A 14164-nucleotide genomic window follows, 5' to 3' on the forward strand; every position below is an offset into this window, starting at 1 on the left:
AAGATGGGCGTGAAGAATATATATATATATATAGAAGAGATACGTGAATCGGCCTTTTATACCAAGTTGGGCTTAATTGCCCGTGTATCTGTAACATATTAGATCGCATCTTAGTTTAGAAGTTAGAATCTTACTCGTGCACGGTTTGGTGCACGCCCACATTAGAAAGTCCCCTGGACTATAAATATGTATCTAGGGTTTATGGAATAAACAACAACCAACGTTCAACCACAAACAAATCTCGGCGCATCGCCAACTCCTTCGTCTCGAGGGTTTCTACCGGTAGCATCATGCCGCCTAGATCGCATCTTGCGATCTAGGCAGCACAAGCCTGCCTACGTTGTTCATGCGTTGCTCGTACCGAAGCCTTTTTGATGGCGAGCAACGTAGTTATCTTAGACATGTTAGGGTTAGCATTGTTCTTCATATTACATGCTTTCGTAGTGCAACCCTTGCATGTCTAGCCGCCCTTACACCTATCTTAGGTGTAGGGGCGGCACCCCGCTTGATCATAGTTTAGTAGATCTGATCCGTTACGATTGCATCCTTGTTCTACAAGGATTAGTTTAATATCTGCAATAGTTAGGCCTTACAAGGGGTCGGAGGATCCAGCGGCGTGTAGGGTGGCGTTTGCTAGTCCTAGAACGGATGTTCCGGGATCAACCTCGTGTTGGTTTTTAGGCCCCGTCTAGGATCGGCTTACGGTCACCGTGCGCGAGCGCGAGGCCCAATCTTGAGTAGGATGATCCGATTATGCGGTGAAAACCCTAAATCGTCGTAGATCTCATTAGCTTTACCTTGATCAAGCAGGACCACCATATATTCGGACACCCCGTCCGAATCATGGGTGGATCGGCTCTTTGAGCCGATTCACGGGATAACCTCGAGAGCCGATCGAGGCTCGTATTTAACGTTTACGTGTGTGCCCCGCAGGAAACTAAGCGAGGCATCATCCACACCTTCCCCGACCGGTATAGGTCAGGTGGCACGCCCTTGTGATAAACATCGGCGCGTGCGACCGGGAGGCTTTGCGGGCCGTCGCTCGGAGGGACCGGGGCCAGCCGCAGCCCTAGTTGTTCCCGGCTCTACCGTGTTGCCCGTCTCTGCCCGCCGGGGTTTCGACGTCAACACATTCTCGGCACGCCCGGTGGGACCGTCTACGACATCCACGACATCGCCATCTACATCCGAGATGGCGGAAGACACTCCGGTCACGTACGCGGATCTGCCTGATGAGCTCAAGAAGAAGCATGACGAGATCAAGGCAACCCTCGAAGCCGAACTCATCGGCTCCTTCCACCGAACCCGCTCCCATGGCGTCGGGTGGAAGGGTTTCACACCCGAAGGCGCGCTCGATGGAGTGGACCTGTCCGCCCCGTCGAAGAACGCACCAGGTCGCCGCGGCAGGAGATCAACTACATGGTGGCTCATTCGCCGCACCGCCACTCGAGAGCCCGGTGAACACCTTGGAGCGTGTCGCTCCGCGCGTCGTCCAGGAAATCATGAGTCACCGGTACTCCCCGTCGGGACCGGCTCTGGGGACTTTCAAAGGAGAGATGCCGCTCCAGCCCCAGCCCGTTCGCATGGGTAGCACCGGAACCGCCGAACTCATCGGCATACGTCGTCTACAAGGTTGGTGGTGATCCTAGTGACTACCAATTCCTACCCGAGCCACCTAAGGAGATCCCGCACGGATACACGTGCGCATACGTACCGGACCGCAACGCCCGGGCACTCTCGAACCAGGCTGCAATATCGGCGGCCTCCGGGACGGCAGGAGGAACGTCGGGAGCCGATCCCGAGAAGCAATCGTGGCCGGCTAAGTACGCCACCCCGACGAACCTCCAAAGCCCAGCTCCCGCAGCTTGGCTTAGAACCGGAAAAGCAAGCATGGCTGGTTAAGTATGCCACCCCGGCGAATCTTCGTGGTTCGACACCTTCAGCCATCACAGTGGATCAGATTTGTACAATTCTGAAAGATCAGCTCGGCATGATGCCGAAAAGGAAGGCGTTCGGCTACACCAAGCCGTACCCCAACAGCTACGAACCGATCCCGCTGCCACCCAAATATCGGCTCCCGGACTTCACAAAGTTCAGTGGGTCGGATGGGTCCAGCTCCATCGAGCATGTGAGCCGATATTTGGCACAGCTCGGGCACGATCTCGGCGTCGGATGAGTTGCGCGTGAGGTTCTTCTCACGATCCCTCACAGGATCGGCTTTCGGGTGGTACACATCGCTACCACCGAACTCCATCCAAACTTGGAAGCAGTTGGAAGAGCAGCTCCATGAGCAGTATCATTCAGAAGCTTCCGAGTCTAGCATTGCCGATCTAGCACAGCTACGTCGAAGCGCGGAGAAACCGTGACGAATACATCCAGCCGCTTCAGAATCTTAGGAACCGATGCTATTCGGTTCGTATAACCGAAAAGGAAGCGAGTCGAGTTGGCGGTAGCGGGCCTTGCAACACAACTCAAGGACATGGCCTCCCAAGCAGTACTATCCCTCGCCGGCGCACGTGGTTCGTAAACTTTCAGCATATGAACAGCGCCACCCGGACTGTGTACCAAGACAAGTTCAAGCGTGCGTGAGCCCTGGTCGATGCGGAGCAAGACGAAGTTCCTGCGGGAGACCAAGAAGTAGCAGTGGCTGAGTGGACTCGGGGAGGAACCCCCGTATCCTGCAAATGGGTAAAGCCACCAGGCCCGCCTAAGGGATTTGATTTTGACGTGACCAAGACTGAGCAAATCTTCGACCTCCTACTCAAGGAAAAGCAGTTGAAGATACCCGAAGGTCTCAAATTCCCCACGGCGCAAGAGCTGAATGGAAAGCCATACTGCAAATGGCATAACTCGCTCTCCCATGCCACCAACGACCGCAGGGTGTGGCGTCAGCACATCCAAGCGGCGATAGAGAACGGGCGTCTAATTTTCAACCAAGTACGCCATGAAGGTCGATACCCAGCCCTTCCCCGCCGTGAACATGGTGGAGTATGCTTGCCATGCGAGGGTGCCAGCCGGGTTTCCGTGCAATATCAACATGGTAGATCTTGGACACCACGCCGGCAAGGATGGAGATGAGGGCAGCTGCTCTCATAGCAAAGAAACAGAGGAAGCCGCTCCACGCGATCGGCTCCGCCAAGACGGCAAGCGCTACGTCACGCAGGGAGAAGTGAAGAACATAAGATATCAGCGACCTCTCTCCGATCACCTCCTCAACAAGTATGTGAGTCGAGCACGACCAACGCCGACGGTCCAGCCGATGATGATGAAAGAGATCGTCCGGCTAGAGAAGCCGAAGACATCGTCGGCATAATCGCGATGAGGAGGAGCACGAGCGTTGTGCCAAGGGAAAGGCAAGGGAGCAAGACGACGAGGACGAGCACCGGGATTGTCCTTTCTTCGGCACCGCTGGGATTCAGGAATGAGCCGATTGCCAACAATCGGCAATTGCCCGTAATGCAACCGGAAGAAGAAGGAGGCAGCCAACGTGTCCGTGTTCGAGCGCTTAGGACCTCTCCCGCCACAGAGCAAACGAGCTGAGTCCCCTCGGTTGGAAAGATCTCGAAGATTCGAAGACGAGGGAGAAGAAGAAGACAGTACCACCGGCCAAGGTGGTGCCCCGACGGACTCGGCCGTTCCCGTAAACGCAGGGTTCAACGATTGCGCGGCCCGGAAGAAGCCGAGAGGTTATACTTGCATACATTGAGGAAGGCAAGGCCTGATCCGGGCCGCGAAGGTTCAGCGAACCCCGGATGAAGAGGGTCGTCCACGGAAAATGGAGTGGCGCCCCAAGCAAAGGAAAGCCGATGATGAAACATCGGCCGGCACAAACATGGTGCTCGTTCTTCCGACGAAGCTCGGTGCTCCACGGTTACACGATACATCCAAGGTGGACGACAGCAAGCGCACCAACATGATAAAGTCGGAGATTGGGCTGGTTCTGTCTCACCGGCCCGAACGAGTAGCAAGAGCACATCAATGAGCAAACGTGGCGAGGCTGATCCTTGTGATCGGCCCCAAAAATTTATGAAGGGACACTTACAAAACCTTCACCGAGCAAACAACGTGGAGGCCGATTCCAGCAATCGGCCGAAATTATCCTCACCCACCGTTCCGCTTGGGTTCAACATGTTATCCAACAGAGCCGATACCATCAATTCTCTTGACAGAATCGGCTCGGGGGGGCACCCAGGTGGATAGAACACGAGGATATGCAATGGAAGCGTCTCATCCTTTGGTGATGGGTATTGGAATATGGGGGCCGATGCACTAGTCGGCCGTAAAAAAAAAATTTCGAAAATTTTCGAGCACAGCCGATGCAGCAGACATCGACTTAAGAGGAATAACTGTTACGATCAGAGGGTCAATGGAGCACTAATGAAGGAACTCCTCAATGGAGTAGTTTGGAAGCTCAGATCCTCTCTTCAAGGACCAAGCCAAGAGCAGCCCGGACGAGCAGATCAGGTCAAGGATGGAGCGCCTTAGATCCACCAAAAGAAAGGAGCCGATCTGGCCGGCAAGAACTCGAAGAAAGCTCGGGGGCAGCTCACCTTGAAGGCTCTCTCGCTTTGAGAAGCCGATTTATGTTCAAATCGGCTGGCTCGCATAAGAAGCTCCCTCGGACATGATCAAGCCCAGGTCCATACAGCTAATTCGCGTATCCTCGTCTCTGTTTTGTTTTGGCTGAGACTCGGGGGGCAACAGGCCTGGTAGATGCTCTGTTGAGGAACCGATTGGGGCACCATCGGCTGATCTTCGTTGCAACCTTCTTCACAGAATAATGAGCGATCGCTAAAACCGGTGGGAAGAATTTAAGGGGTCTCTTGGAAATCCCACAGTATCTACCGGGAAGAGAATCGTCAGGTGAAGAATGGAAGGGTAAATGTCGAAGGACCGATGCGTTGCTATCGGCTCGTTACGCATTGGCAAGGGGGACGAATCGGCAAGATCAGTGTAAGAAGAAATCGGCTAAGATAAGCTAAAGGAATCGGCAAAATCAGATTGGGAAAAGTTCTTCATTGATAGATTTCTTACATAAGGAGCTGATGGCCCTCAAAAGGAAGTACTAGGGGATACATGGCCCCATCTACTGCTACCGGTCCTATGCTAGATGTCCTATCTACGGGCCGTCGCTGCCCTCATCATCGCCGTCATCGCCGGTGTCGGCGCCGCTCCCGGCCGGTTCGTCGTCGCTGCCTCCAACGGCCGCCGGCAGGACCTTCATTGTCCTCATCTTCCTCGTCGTCGTCGTCGTCGCTCGTCGAAGTCACTCGGATTCCCCGGCCGGGGGCAATGGCGCTTGGCCGGCGGTTCGTCGGGGAAGCCGTCGTCGTCGTCGTCCTCCTCTTCCTCCTCCTTCACCTCCTCGCAGGTGGTGAAGTCGTCCCGGAGAAGCGATCGTCATCGCTCTCCTCCTCCGATTCCCCGTCGGCAAGGAAGCGGAGGTCACTCTCCCCGTCCGTCGAGGATTTGTCGTCCTCCGACCGCAGGGAGAAGTCATGGCTAGACTCCTCCCCGGCCTCGATGGCACGGCGGATGTTGGCCGCATGGATCTCCGCCGGGTTCGGCTCCGGCGTCGGCGCGCGAGACGAAGAGGACTGGGTGGAAAGATCCGATGAAGCAGAGGAGGAAGAAGACATAGTGGCGCAGGACGGCTTTTGGAATGCTAATGCGAAGGAGATGCAGGATTGAACTGTGCCGAACGGTCAAAATAAAAGGGGATATAGTGGGAATTCAATGCCACAGCAGTTTCCGAGGAAGTGGTGCTTGAAAGAAAGAGAAAAGACTGCCAAGTCACGCAGAGAAGCTGAGAAGGCAAGGCATCATGATGACGGATACTGCGACGGTTCCGCCACGACATGACCCGATGAAAGGAAGGCATAATGATTTTGGAAATGTCATTTCCAAAACCAGGGGGGCATGTGTTATCACCAGAATTTGACCGAGTCAGAGGTGGGCCGCGAGCAAGATGGGCGTGAAGAATATATATATATATAGAAGAGATACGTGAATCGGCCTTTTATATCAAGTTGGGCTTAACGTGTATCTGTAACATATTAGATCGCATCTTAGTTTAGAAGTTAGAATCTTACCCGTGCACGGTTTGGTGCACGCCCCACATTAGAAAGTCCGCTGGACTATAAATATGTATCTAGGGTTTATGGAATAAAACAACAACCAACGTTCAACCACAAACAAATCTCGGCGCATCGCCAACTCCTTCGTCTCGAGGGTTTCTACCGGTAGCATCATGCTGCCTAGATCGCATCTTGCGATCTAGGCAGCACAAGCCTCGCCTACGTTGTTCATGCGTTGCTCGTATCGAAGCCTTTTTGATGGCGAGCAACGTAGTTATCTTAGACATGTTAGGGTTAGCATTGTTCTTCATATTACATGCTTTCGTAGTGCAACCCTTGCATGTCTAGCCGCCCTTACACCTATCTTAGGTGTAGGGGCGGCACCCCGCTTGATCATAGTTTAGTAGATCTGATCCGTTACGATTGCATCCTTGTTCTACAAGGATTAGTTTAATATCTCGCAATAGTTAGGCCTTACAAGGGGCCTGGAGGATCCAGCGGCGTGTAGGGTGGCGTTTGCTAGTCCTAGAACGGATGTTCCGGGATCAACCTCGTGTTGGTTTTTAGGCCCCGTCTAGGATCGGCTTACGGTCACCGTGCGCGAGCGCGAGGCCCAATCCCGAGTAGGATGATCCGATTATGCGGTGAAAACCCTAAATCGTCGTAGATCTCATTAGCTTTACCTTGATCAAGCGAGACCACCATATATTCGGACACCTCGTCCGAATCATGGGTGGATCGGCTCTTTGAGCCGATTCACGGGATAACCCGAGAGCCGATCGAGGCTCGTATTTAACGTTTACGTGTGTGCCCCGCAGAAACTAAGCGAGGCATCATCCACACCTTCCCGACCGGTATAGGTCAGGTGGCACGCCCTTGTGATAAACATCGGCGCGTGCGACCAGGAGGCTTTGCGGGCCGTCGCTCAGAGGGACTGGGGCCAGCCGCAGCCCTAGTTGTTCCCGGCTCTACCGTGTTGCCCGTCTCTGCCCGCCAGGGGGTTTCTGACGTCAACAATGGTATACAAGGAGCAATTCCGGCGAAACTGATTTGGCTCTTCTTCTTCTTCTTCTTCTTCTTCTTCTTCTTCTTCTTTTTCTTCTTCTTCTTCCTCTTCCTCTTCTTCTTTGATGGCTTGTCTTTCATGTGCTTCTTGCGCGATGTACCTGATTACACATAAAATATTGGAATGAAATAGCATGACATTCAATGGTGTGTCAAAGTCATAAGGTGGAAAGGAGTGACTTCACCTCTTAGTGTATTTGCTTTGGCATGTGCTCGTGTCATGGGTCTACTTGGGGGACTTGGTGGTTTTGATGGAGCCTCGTCCATAGGGCGGACTGTATCACTTCTCAGACGCCAGGTGGGGTCGCTTGCATGTGGCCATTGCATTCGCTTCAGTCGGCGCTCATGCTAGCCTCCCATGATTTGGGTTCGGGGCCTGGAGGCACCGACAAAATAAAATAGCCTTGTTGGTCCAAATAAAGTTTTAGACAGTTCGACTGTACTTAGAAAAGGCTTAGGCGTCCCAATGCCGTTTGATGGGGCTATGGGGGATGGCTGGAGATGGAAAAACATAAAGTGGAGGCCGAGCTACACGTAGCCTATTATTTGAAAACACTCAGATTTTGTATTTCAAAGTTTTTAAAAGTTTAAAACAAAATTATAGAGATAGTTAATGTACATTACAATAGTGTAAAAATCTCAATACAAACTACTTCAAATTCTAGGCTACACAAAAGTGATAAATTAAGAAAAAAAATTATAGTGAATACTGCACATTTAAGACTATAAAATTTATCAGGTTTTGTTAATTTCGTGTAGCTTAAAATACAATTATTTTGCATTAAGATTTTACATCGTGATAGCATACATTATTGGCTACCTCTAGAATTTTGTTTTTTTTTATTTTCCTACGAATTTTTTTTTTTGCGAAAATTCCACCGATCTATTAATAATCATCAAAAGTAGTACAAAGATGCCTAAAAGTAATAAAAATTACGAATTTTGATTACTTGAATATAGAGTTTGCATTAAGATTTTACATCATGATAGCATACATTATTTTGTCAATTTCGTGTAGCTTAATTAGTTTGCATTAAAAATTTACATCATGATAGCATATATTATTGGCTACCTCTAGAATTTTGTTTTTTTATTTTCCTGATACTTAAAATACGAATTTTGATTACTTGAATATAGAGTTAGCTGCAGCTCGATTTGCTGAAGATGCTCTTGTATTTAGGAGCGAGGGAGTAGATGAGAGGAAAAGAAGAATGAAAAAATTCCAAAGCAAGCGATGCATAATCCGTCGGTCTCGTCCAAAGCCGCCGATTCCGAGGGCCGACACACCCTTCCCCGCGCCAAGGAGATCCGACAAGGACGCCAAGCTAGCTGCTAGCCGGTGCCGCTGTGCTCCTCCACCATCCAAACTTGCGAAAAATCGCGGTACCCGCCGTTCCCCATTTCTCCCGTCCCGTTCCCAACGAGAAAAATCCAAAGCCAAATCGCCCACGGGTCCTGCTCTTCTTCTCTTCTCTCCGGGAGAGAGAGAGCCAAGTACACACTACATACATATACCTGCACTGCCAAAGCTGCTTCGGTCTGCGGAGTGCGGCAGAGGAGAGCAAGACTTGTCACTTCACTTCTCTCGCTTTTCCATCACGCCGGGCTTGATCGAATCGAATAAACAGTACTGCTGCTGAGAGGTCAGCTCTTGATCGAAGTGGAATAAATTGATGCGCCCCGTGGGCGAGCTGTAGCTGTAGCAGGTCTGCTGGAGGCTGGAGCTAGAAGAAAGAGCAGGGTAGCTTAAGCTCAGCTAGGCTTGTTGCTGCTTCCCCCCTTTTCTGTTCAATCCAGGTTCGCTTTGCGGCTCATCTTGTTCGTTTCTCCTGAATGGATACCATTTCTTTCCTTTTGGAGAGCTTTTCTTTCCGTGGCGAACTTTCTTGTTTTCTGTTTGGCTTCATTCAGCGTTCTTGTTTCTTCCAAGTAAATGCTTCCACTTGACAGAGATAAATGCACGGATTAATTAATGGATAAGAGTGCCATCTTTCTTCCAGGTTGTGGATTTTTTCCTCCAAGAATCATTGCATGGACGGCAATGGAAGATCGGCGGCGTACCAGAAGAAGCCTCTCAGGTAAACATTTTGTGACACAGACCAAACGGGATTCTTTCCCCTTTGTATTCCGTCGACCATCGATTGATCCGGCGGCAAACCGCAGCGCGGAAACCGATCTCGTGGAGCTGCTATGGCACAACGGCGGGGTCGTGGCGCAGCCGCAGACGCACCCGAGGCCGGCGGCGAACCCCTGCGGCGGCCAGAGCGCCAGCGGCCTCACCGGCGAGGAGACCGCCGCGTGGTTCGGCGACGTCGACGGGCTGGAGAACGAGATGTACGCGCAGCTCTGGCACAGCATTGCGGACGGACCCGCCCCGCTCCCGTGCCCTCCGCCGCCGCCGCACCCGGCGGCGAGGCCGCCGATGAGGAGCGGCATCGGCTCCAGCTGGACGGGCGGCGGCGGCGACATCGGCTCGACCTTCTGCGGCAGCAGCCAGGTCCCGGAGGTGCCGGCGGAGGGCAGGGAGGAGGGGAGCGCCGCGCTGCCGTCCGAGGGCACGCGCGGGACGAGCACGCGCGACTGCACTGCCACCTATACCGGCACCGGCACGTCGTCGTCCGGTGGGTCAGGGAGCAACTTTGGGGGCTCCGGCTTGCCGAGTGAGAGCGGCCATGCCCACAAGAGGAAGGGGAGGGGTAGAGACGAGTCTGCCAGCCGCAGCGAGGTGTGTTTCTCCTTGCTCTTGTTTATTCATCTTGCGTTCTTGCAATTTACTGTCGAGGTGTATGCTTGAGTCCATACTGAATTGAGCTCATGAAGAAATTGCAGGATGTTGAGTATGAAGCGACTGAAGAGACGAAATCATCTAGGCGACACGGGTCGAAGCGGAGGAGCAGGGCAGCTGAAGTTCACAACCAATCAGAGAGAGTGAGATCATCATACCTTAACTAGTATAATCTTATTTCGAGCAGTGTAGCATGCCGCCGATGGATTCTTCTTAATTATAGCCCTGTTTGTGATTATATGTAGAGAAGAAGAGACCGGATCAATGAAAAGATGCGCTCATTACAAGAACTCATACCCCACTGCAACAAGGTAAGAATCGAGTATATATTATGCATCTTTTCTGATCAGCTGCAAGTCTCTGGAATTTATTTCCTTTGGTGAGTGCTGACATATCTAGTTTATCATGCACATATAAGTCTTTGCTTTCATATCTTCAATCTTTACTTGGGCAAACAATTTCAGGCCGACAAAGCATCAATACTAGACGAGGCAATCGAGTACTTGAAGTCCCTCCAAATGCAAGTTCAGGTTAGAGATCACTGCCTCCTCTACCTGAACTACCATACGCCATATTATGAGATCAATTTACAGGTACCTAACTGAGACTGTCAAATCCACCTCAGATTATGTGGATGACTACAGGGATGGCGCCAATGATGTTTCCTGGTGCTCACCAGTTCATGCCACCGATGGCTGTGGGAATGAATTCGGCATGCATGCCTGCGGCACAGGGTCTAAATCAGATGGCAAGAGTGCCATACATGAACCATTCCATGTCAAATCACATCCCTATGAACTCATCTGGAGCAATGAACCCTATGTATGTTGCAAACCAGATGCAAAACATTCACCTGAGGGAGGCAAGTAATCACTTCCTTTGCCCAGATGGTGGGCAAGCAGCGGCACCTCAGGTACAAACCAACGTAGCACCAGGGCTCATATGTTCTCAATCTTAGTACAAGCGACTTCTCAGCCCTGTTTCATTTGTTCACCTAGCTTAGATATCAATTATTTGCAGGTAGCAGGACCATATGCTTATGCACCACATGTAGCACCACAAAACGGCATACCGGAAGTCCCAGATAGTACTGTTGTGCCAACTTGTGGGCCTGGACAACCACCTACCTCTGATGGAAGTTAGAATGACCGTAATCTTGTAAGAACGTATACTAATCCACACCTGTTTTTATTTTCTTAATGGCACTGGCGATGTCTAGATAACTTGATCTGCATATCTGCACTATAGTATCAGGATTCAGTAGTTCTGCGATCATTCTTTGACAGCTTAACCTCTTGGAGTAACCATGCTACATAAGAAACTTACCAGTTTGTGCCTATGATTTTCATCTTGTATTTAGAAATCATAGCTGCATATCATTTCATAGTTTTGTCAAGAATGACTCTGGATGAGTAGTACAATGAAGACGTCGTCTTTCAGCTCCTTTTCCATGAAAGCTGGCCAGTTGTTCTCATCCGACCTGTCATCTGATAAACTGGTTGTTCATTACAATCGTTCTAATTTTGACATATTTTATCACTACCCATGAATTTTACAGTTGTGCGTCAATTTCGTCATTATTGAAGATGTGGATAACTTCAGAATTCAGAACCACTTGGTTTAACCATCCCTTTCTTGACATTTACAGGGTATGGGACTGCGTCGACCTGCACAGGAGCCGTCTTTCTGGAATTAGCTGAAAATACTAACATGATAAGCAGATAGCATCCACATTTCTGTTGTATGTCTCGATCAATACATGTCTGGCATAAATTGCAGAAGTATTTCTGAATGAAGATAGCATTTTTCTTTGATGTCGGAAAAATGGGTCAGTATGCGTCTAGCTCCAGTTCCATGTGTATGCACTAACCATAATAATATTGAATTTGCAGCCACTCAAAATAATGCTATAGCAACCTTTACCCTTCCTTTTCTTTTATTACTACTGTCTTTGAAACGTCTGGTTTATTCGAGAGAAAAGGAAGAGAAAAAAAAGGGTTTTGCTTGTTGTCAAATGGCCAACATCCAACCAACCAGACCCGAGGAGAAGGAACAGAACAAGTCAAAGCATTATGTCCTACAGAAGCTGATTCGATAGCAAGCCTTACTCTTCTCTAAATCCAAGGTACATATCACTCAAGATTGCCTTTTTGGCCACTACAACATGTAACACTGGTCTAACCACCTGTGCATTACTCTTAACTCCACTTTCTTTTTGTGGAAAGATTTGGTCTGCAGGAGAAGAACTTGCCGGGCAGGACATGGAGCTGTCCGCCTCACGGTGTCCGCCTGCTGCGTGCACGTACAGTCACTCCGATGTATGCTCATCGACAAAGTTTTTGGCATCGCTGCTCTTGTGGCTCACAGCAGCTGGATTAAAGTCTGGGAATTCCGTGTGGAGCCCTGCGTTTGCAACGCAAATGCCGGCGTCTCTCTCAGGCTCAGCTGCAGGTGTAGAACAAGAGTTGTGGTTATCTTCTTCTTTCGCCTGATGTTTACAGCACCCCCAAGTGCACGTTACTGTTGCTGCATGGTCCTCCGGTCTAGAGATGCTGCTGGCCATGGGATCACATCCCCTGAGCTTTCATGTGTACTGCAACTGGGAAAAATACTGGATGCCCTGGAGCTTTGTTGCTCATCCGTTGCTTTCACCCGTGCCGTTACTTTTTTTTCCTGCATTATGTATAACGCTGGTACTTCACTTGGTCGTTGTGGTAGAAGTGTAGAACGCTGCCAGGGCACTGCCTGTGTATGGATGGAGACGCCCTAGCGCCATCAACACTGATTTTGAATGTACCTTCAGCAGGGGCAGCGTGCTGCTGTGCTCGCCGACAGTTTAAGACTTTAAGACGATGTCCAAATCTCTGCTTCATTTTAGAGCTCCAGTGTTTTATTGATTCGTTTTAGAATTTGATGTTGTTTTATCCAGCAGCGGCAAAAAGAAAATTGAAAAAAGTAATGGCTTCGCCCGGGTTCGAACCGGAGACCTTCAGTGTGTTAGACTGACGTGATAACCAACTACACCACGAAACCTAGTTGTGCATAAAACCAGGAATAAAGTTAAAGGACCTACCTTTTGACAGGAAATCTGGCTGATTCTGCATCACTTAGATTGAGCACAGCTTCTATTCTTCGTACACAATTCATATCCGACTTCCAAATGAAATCTAAGAAAACGCGCTTTTCTGGACTATCTTTCTGGCAAACAAAGCTCCGGAGTTGCAACCACAGTGGAAATAGGCGACCCTATTCAGACTAGTTTCTGAACTCTAATTCCCAGCTCGGTTGACTCCAAACGATGCACAAAGCGTAAACGTTTTCGGCACACCACATCGGAAGAAGATGAGCAGTAGGTATCGAAATGACGAAATTGGACAGCAGCAGGTTCAGATACGCAGGTTCTCATCGTGTTCTAACAAAAATAAGAGACAACAGTCCTCACATGAATGTTGATCTGCAAAAGCTCGAACAAATTACACACAATACACGCCGTTGCCTGCCTTGATTTCACAGTTCAATTCAGGTTCTGCAATCAATCTATAGATAGAAAGCAACCGCAAGAAAATGTGTGTCCCATGTTTCTTTTTAGAGGAAACCGAAGTATTATTAGAGCACTTCGGTAACGACAGCTATCTCACTCCACATTACACAACAATAAACCATATGGTGTAAGCCCAAATAATCTCCCAAAATAAACTCTGTGCACTGCCAGCACCACACCACACTCCGAGAAAGCCCACCAAAACGAAAAAAAAAACTAAAAAAATCATTATTCTGAAGCCCTCTTCTCCAGAAGAAAACGCTTCAACACCAGACTTGCCCCGCTCGGATCAACGGAGGGCAAACCTCACAGACGGCGGGAGCTTAAGGCCGATGGCTTCCCTTGCGACGTTCCACGCATGATCCCTCGCCGCCTTGGCAACATCCTTCTCCCTCACCCATATACCCATTCGTTTCAATTGATGGTAGCGTGGATTGATTGTGAGGAACTTCAAACCAGGGGCCGCACCCACCAGGCACACCAAAAGCTCGATCACCGGGGGTTGCGCAGCGAAACCTCCTACAAGAATCAATCGGAGCTTCTGAAGAGAGATGCCCTCGGGCCAGCTAACTTGGACATTCTCCAGATGGTGCTGTTCTCCGCTATATGCCTGCATCTGCATGCAAGGAAGACCCAACTGTTGTGAGCTCTTCACAATTGCCGGATTGTGACTTGACAAAAAAAACTTTATAGATC

General features: G+C 50.1%; 1 protein-coding gene and 1 non-coding gene across 4 annotated transcripts; one reads left to right on the top strand and one right to left on the bottom strand.

Annotated features, from left to right (window-relative positions):
- Positions 1-8502: 8502 nt before the first annotated feature.
- On the top strand, positions 8503-12578 carry LOC124704454 (transcription factor PHYTOCHROME INTERACTING FACTOR-LIKE 13-like). Of its 3 annotated transcripts, none has more exons than XM_047236709.1 (10): positions 8518-8939; positions 9143-9220; positions 9306-9867; positions 9963-10070; positions 10173-10238; positions 10392-10457; positions 10553-10840; positions 10948-11085; positions 11576-12052; positions 12153-12578. In XM_047236709.1, exons 2-8 carry the CDS (start codon positions 9174-9176, stop codon positions 11068-11070), a joined length of 1260 nt encoding a protein of 419 aa, XP_047092665.1. In that variant the 5' UTR covers positions 8518-8939; positions 9143-9173; the 3' UTR covers positions 11071-11085; positions 11576-12052; positions 12153-12578. The 3 variants fall into 3 exon arrangements, with proteins under 3 accessions (XP_047092667.1, XP_047092665.1, XP_047092666.1); XM_047236710.1 differs by having other exon boundaries at positions 8522-8939; positions 9972-10070; XM_047236711.1 differs by lacking the exons at positions 11576-12052; positions 12153-12578 and having other exon boundaries at positions 8503-8939; positions 10931-11044.
- Positions 12579-12886: 308 nt separating this feature from the next.
- On the bottom strand, positions 12887-12960 carry TRNAV-AAC. The gene has a single exon. It is a non-coding gene; the product is annotated as a tRNA-Val (tRNA).
- Positions 12961-14164: the final 1204 nt, after the last annotated feature.

This window comes from Lolium rigidum, chromosome 3 (assembly GCF_022539505.1).
Source record: "Lolium rigidum isolate FL_2022 chromosome 3, APGP_CSIRO_Lrig_0.1, whole genome shotgun sequence".
NCBI lineage: Eukaryota > Viridiplantae > Streptophyta > Magnoliopsida > Poales > Poaceae > Lolium > Lolium rigidum.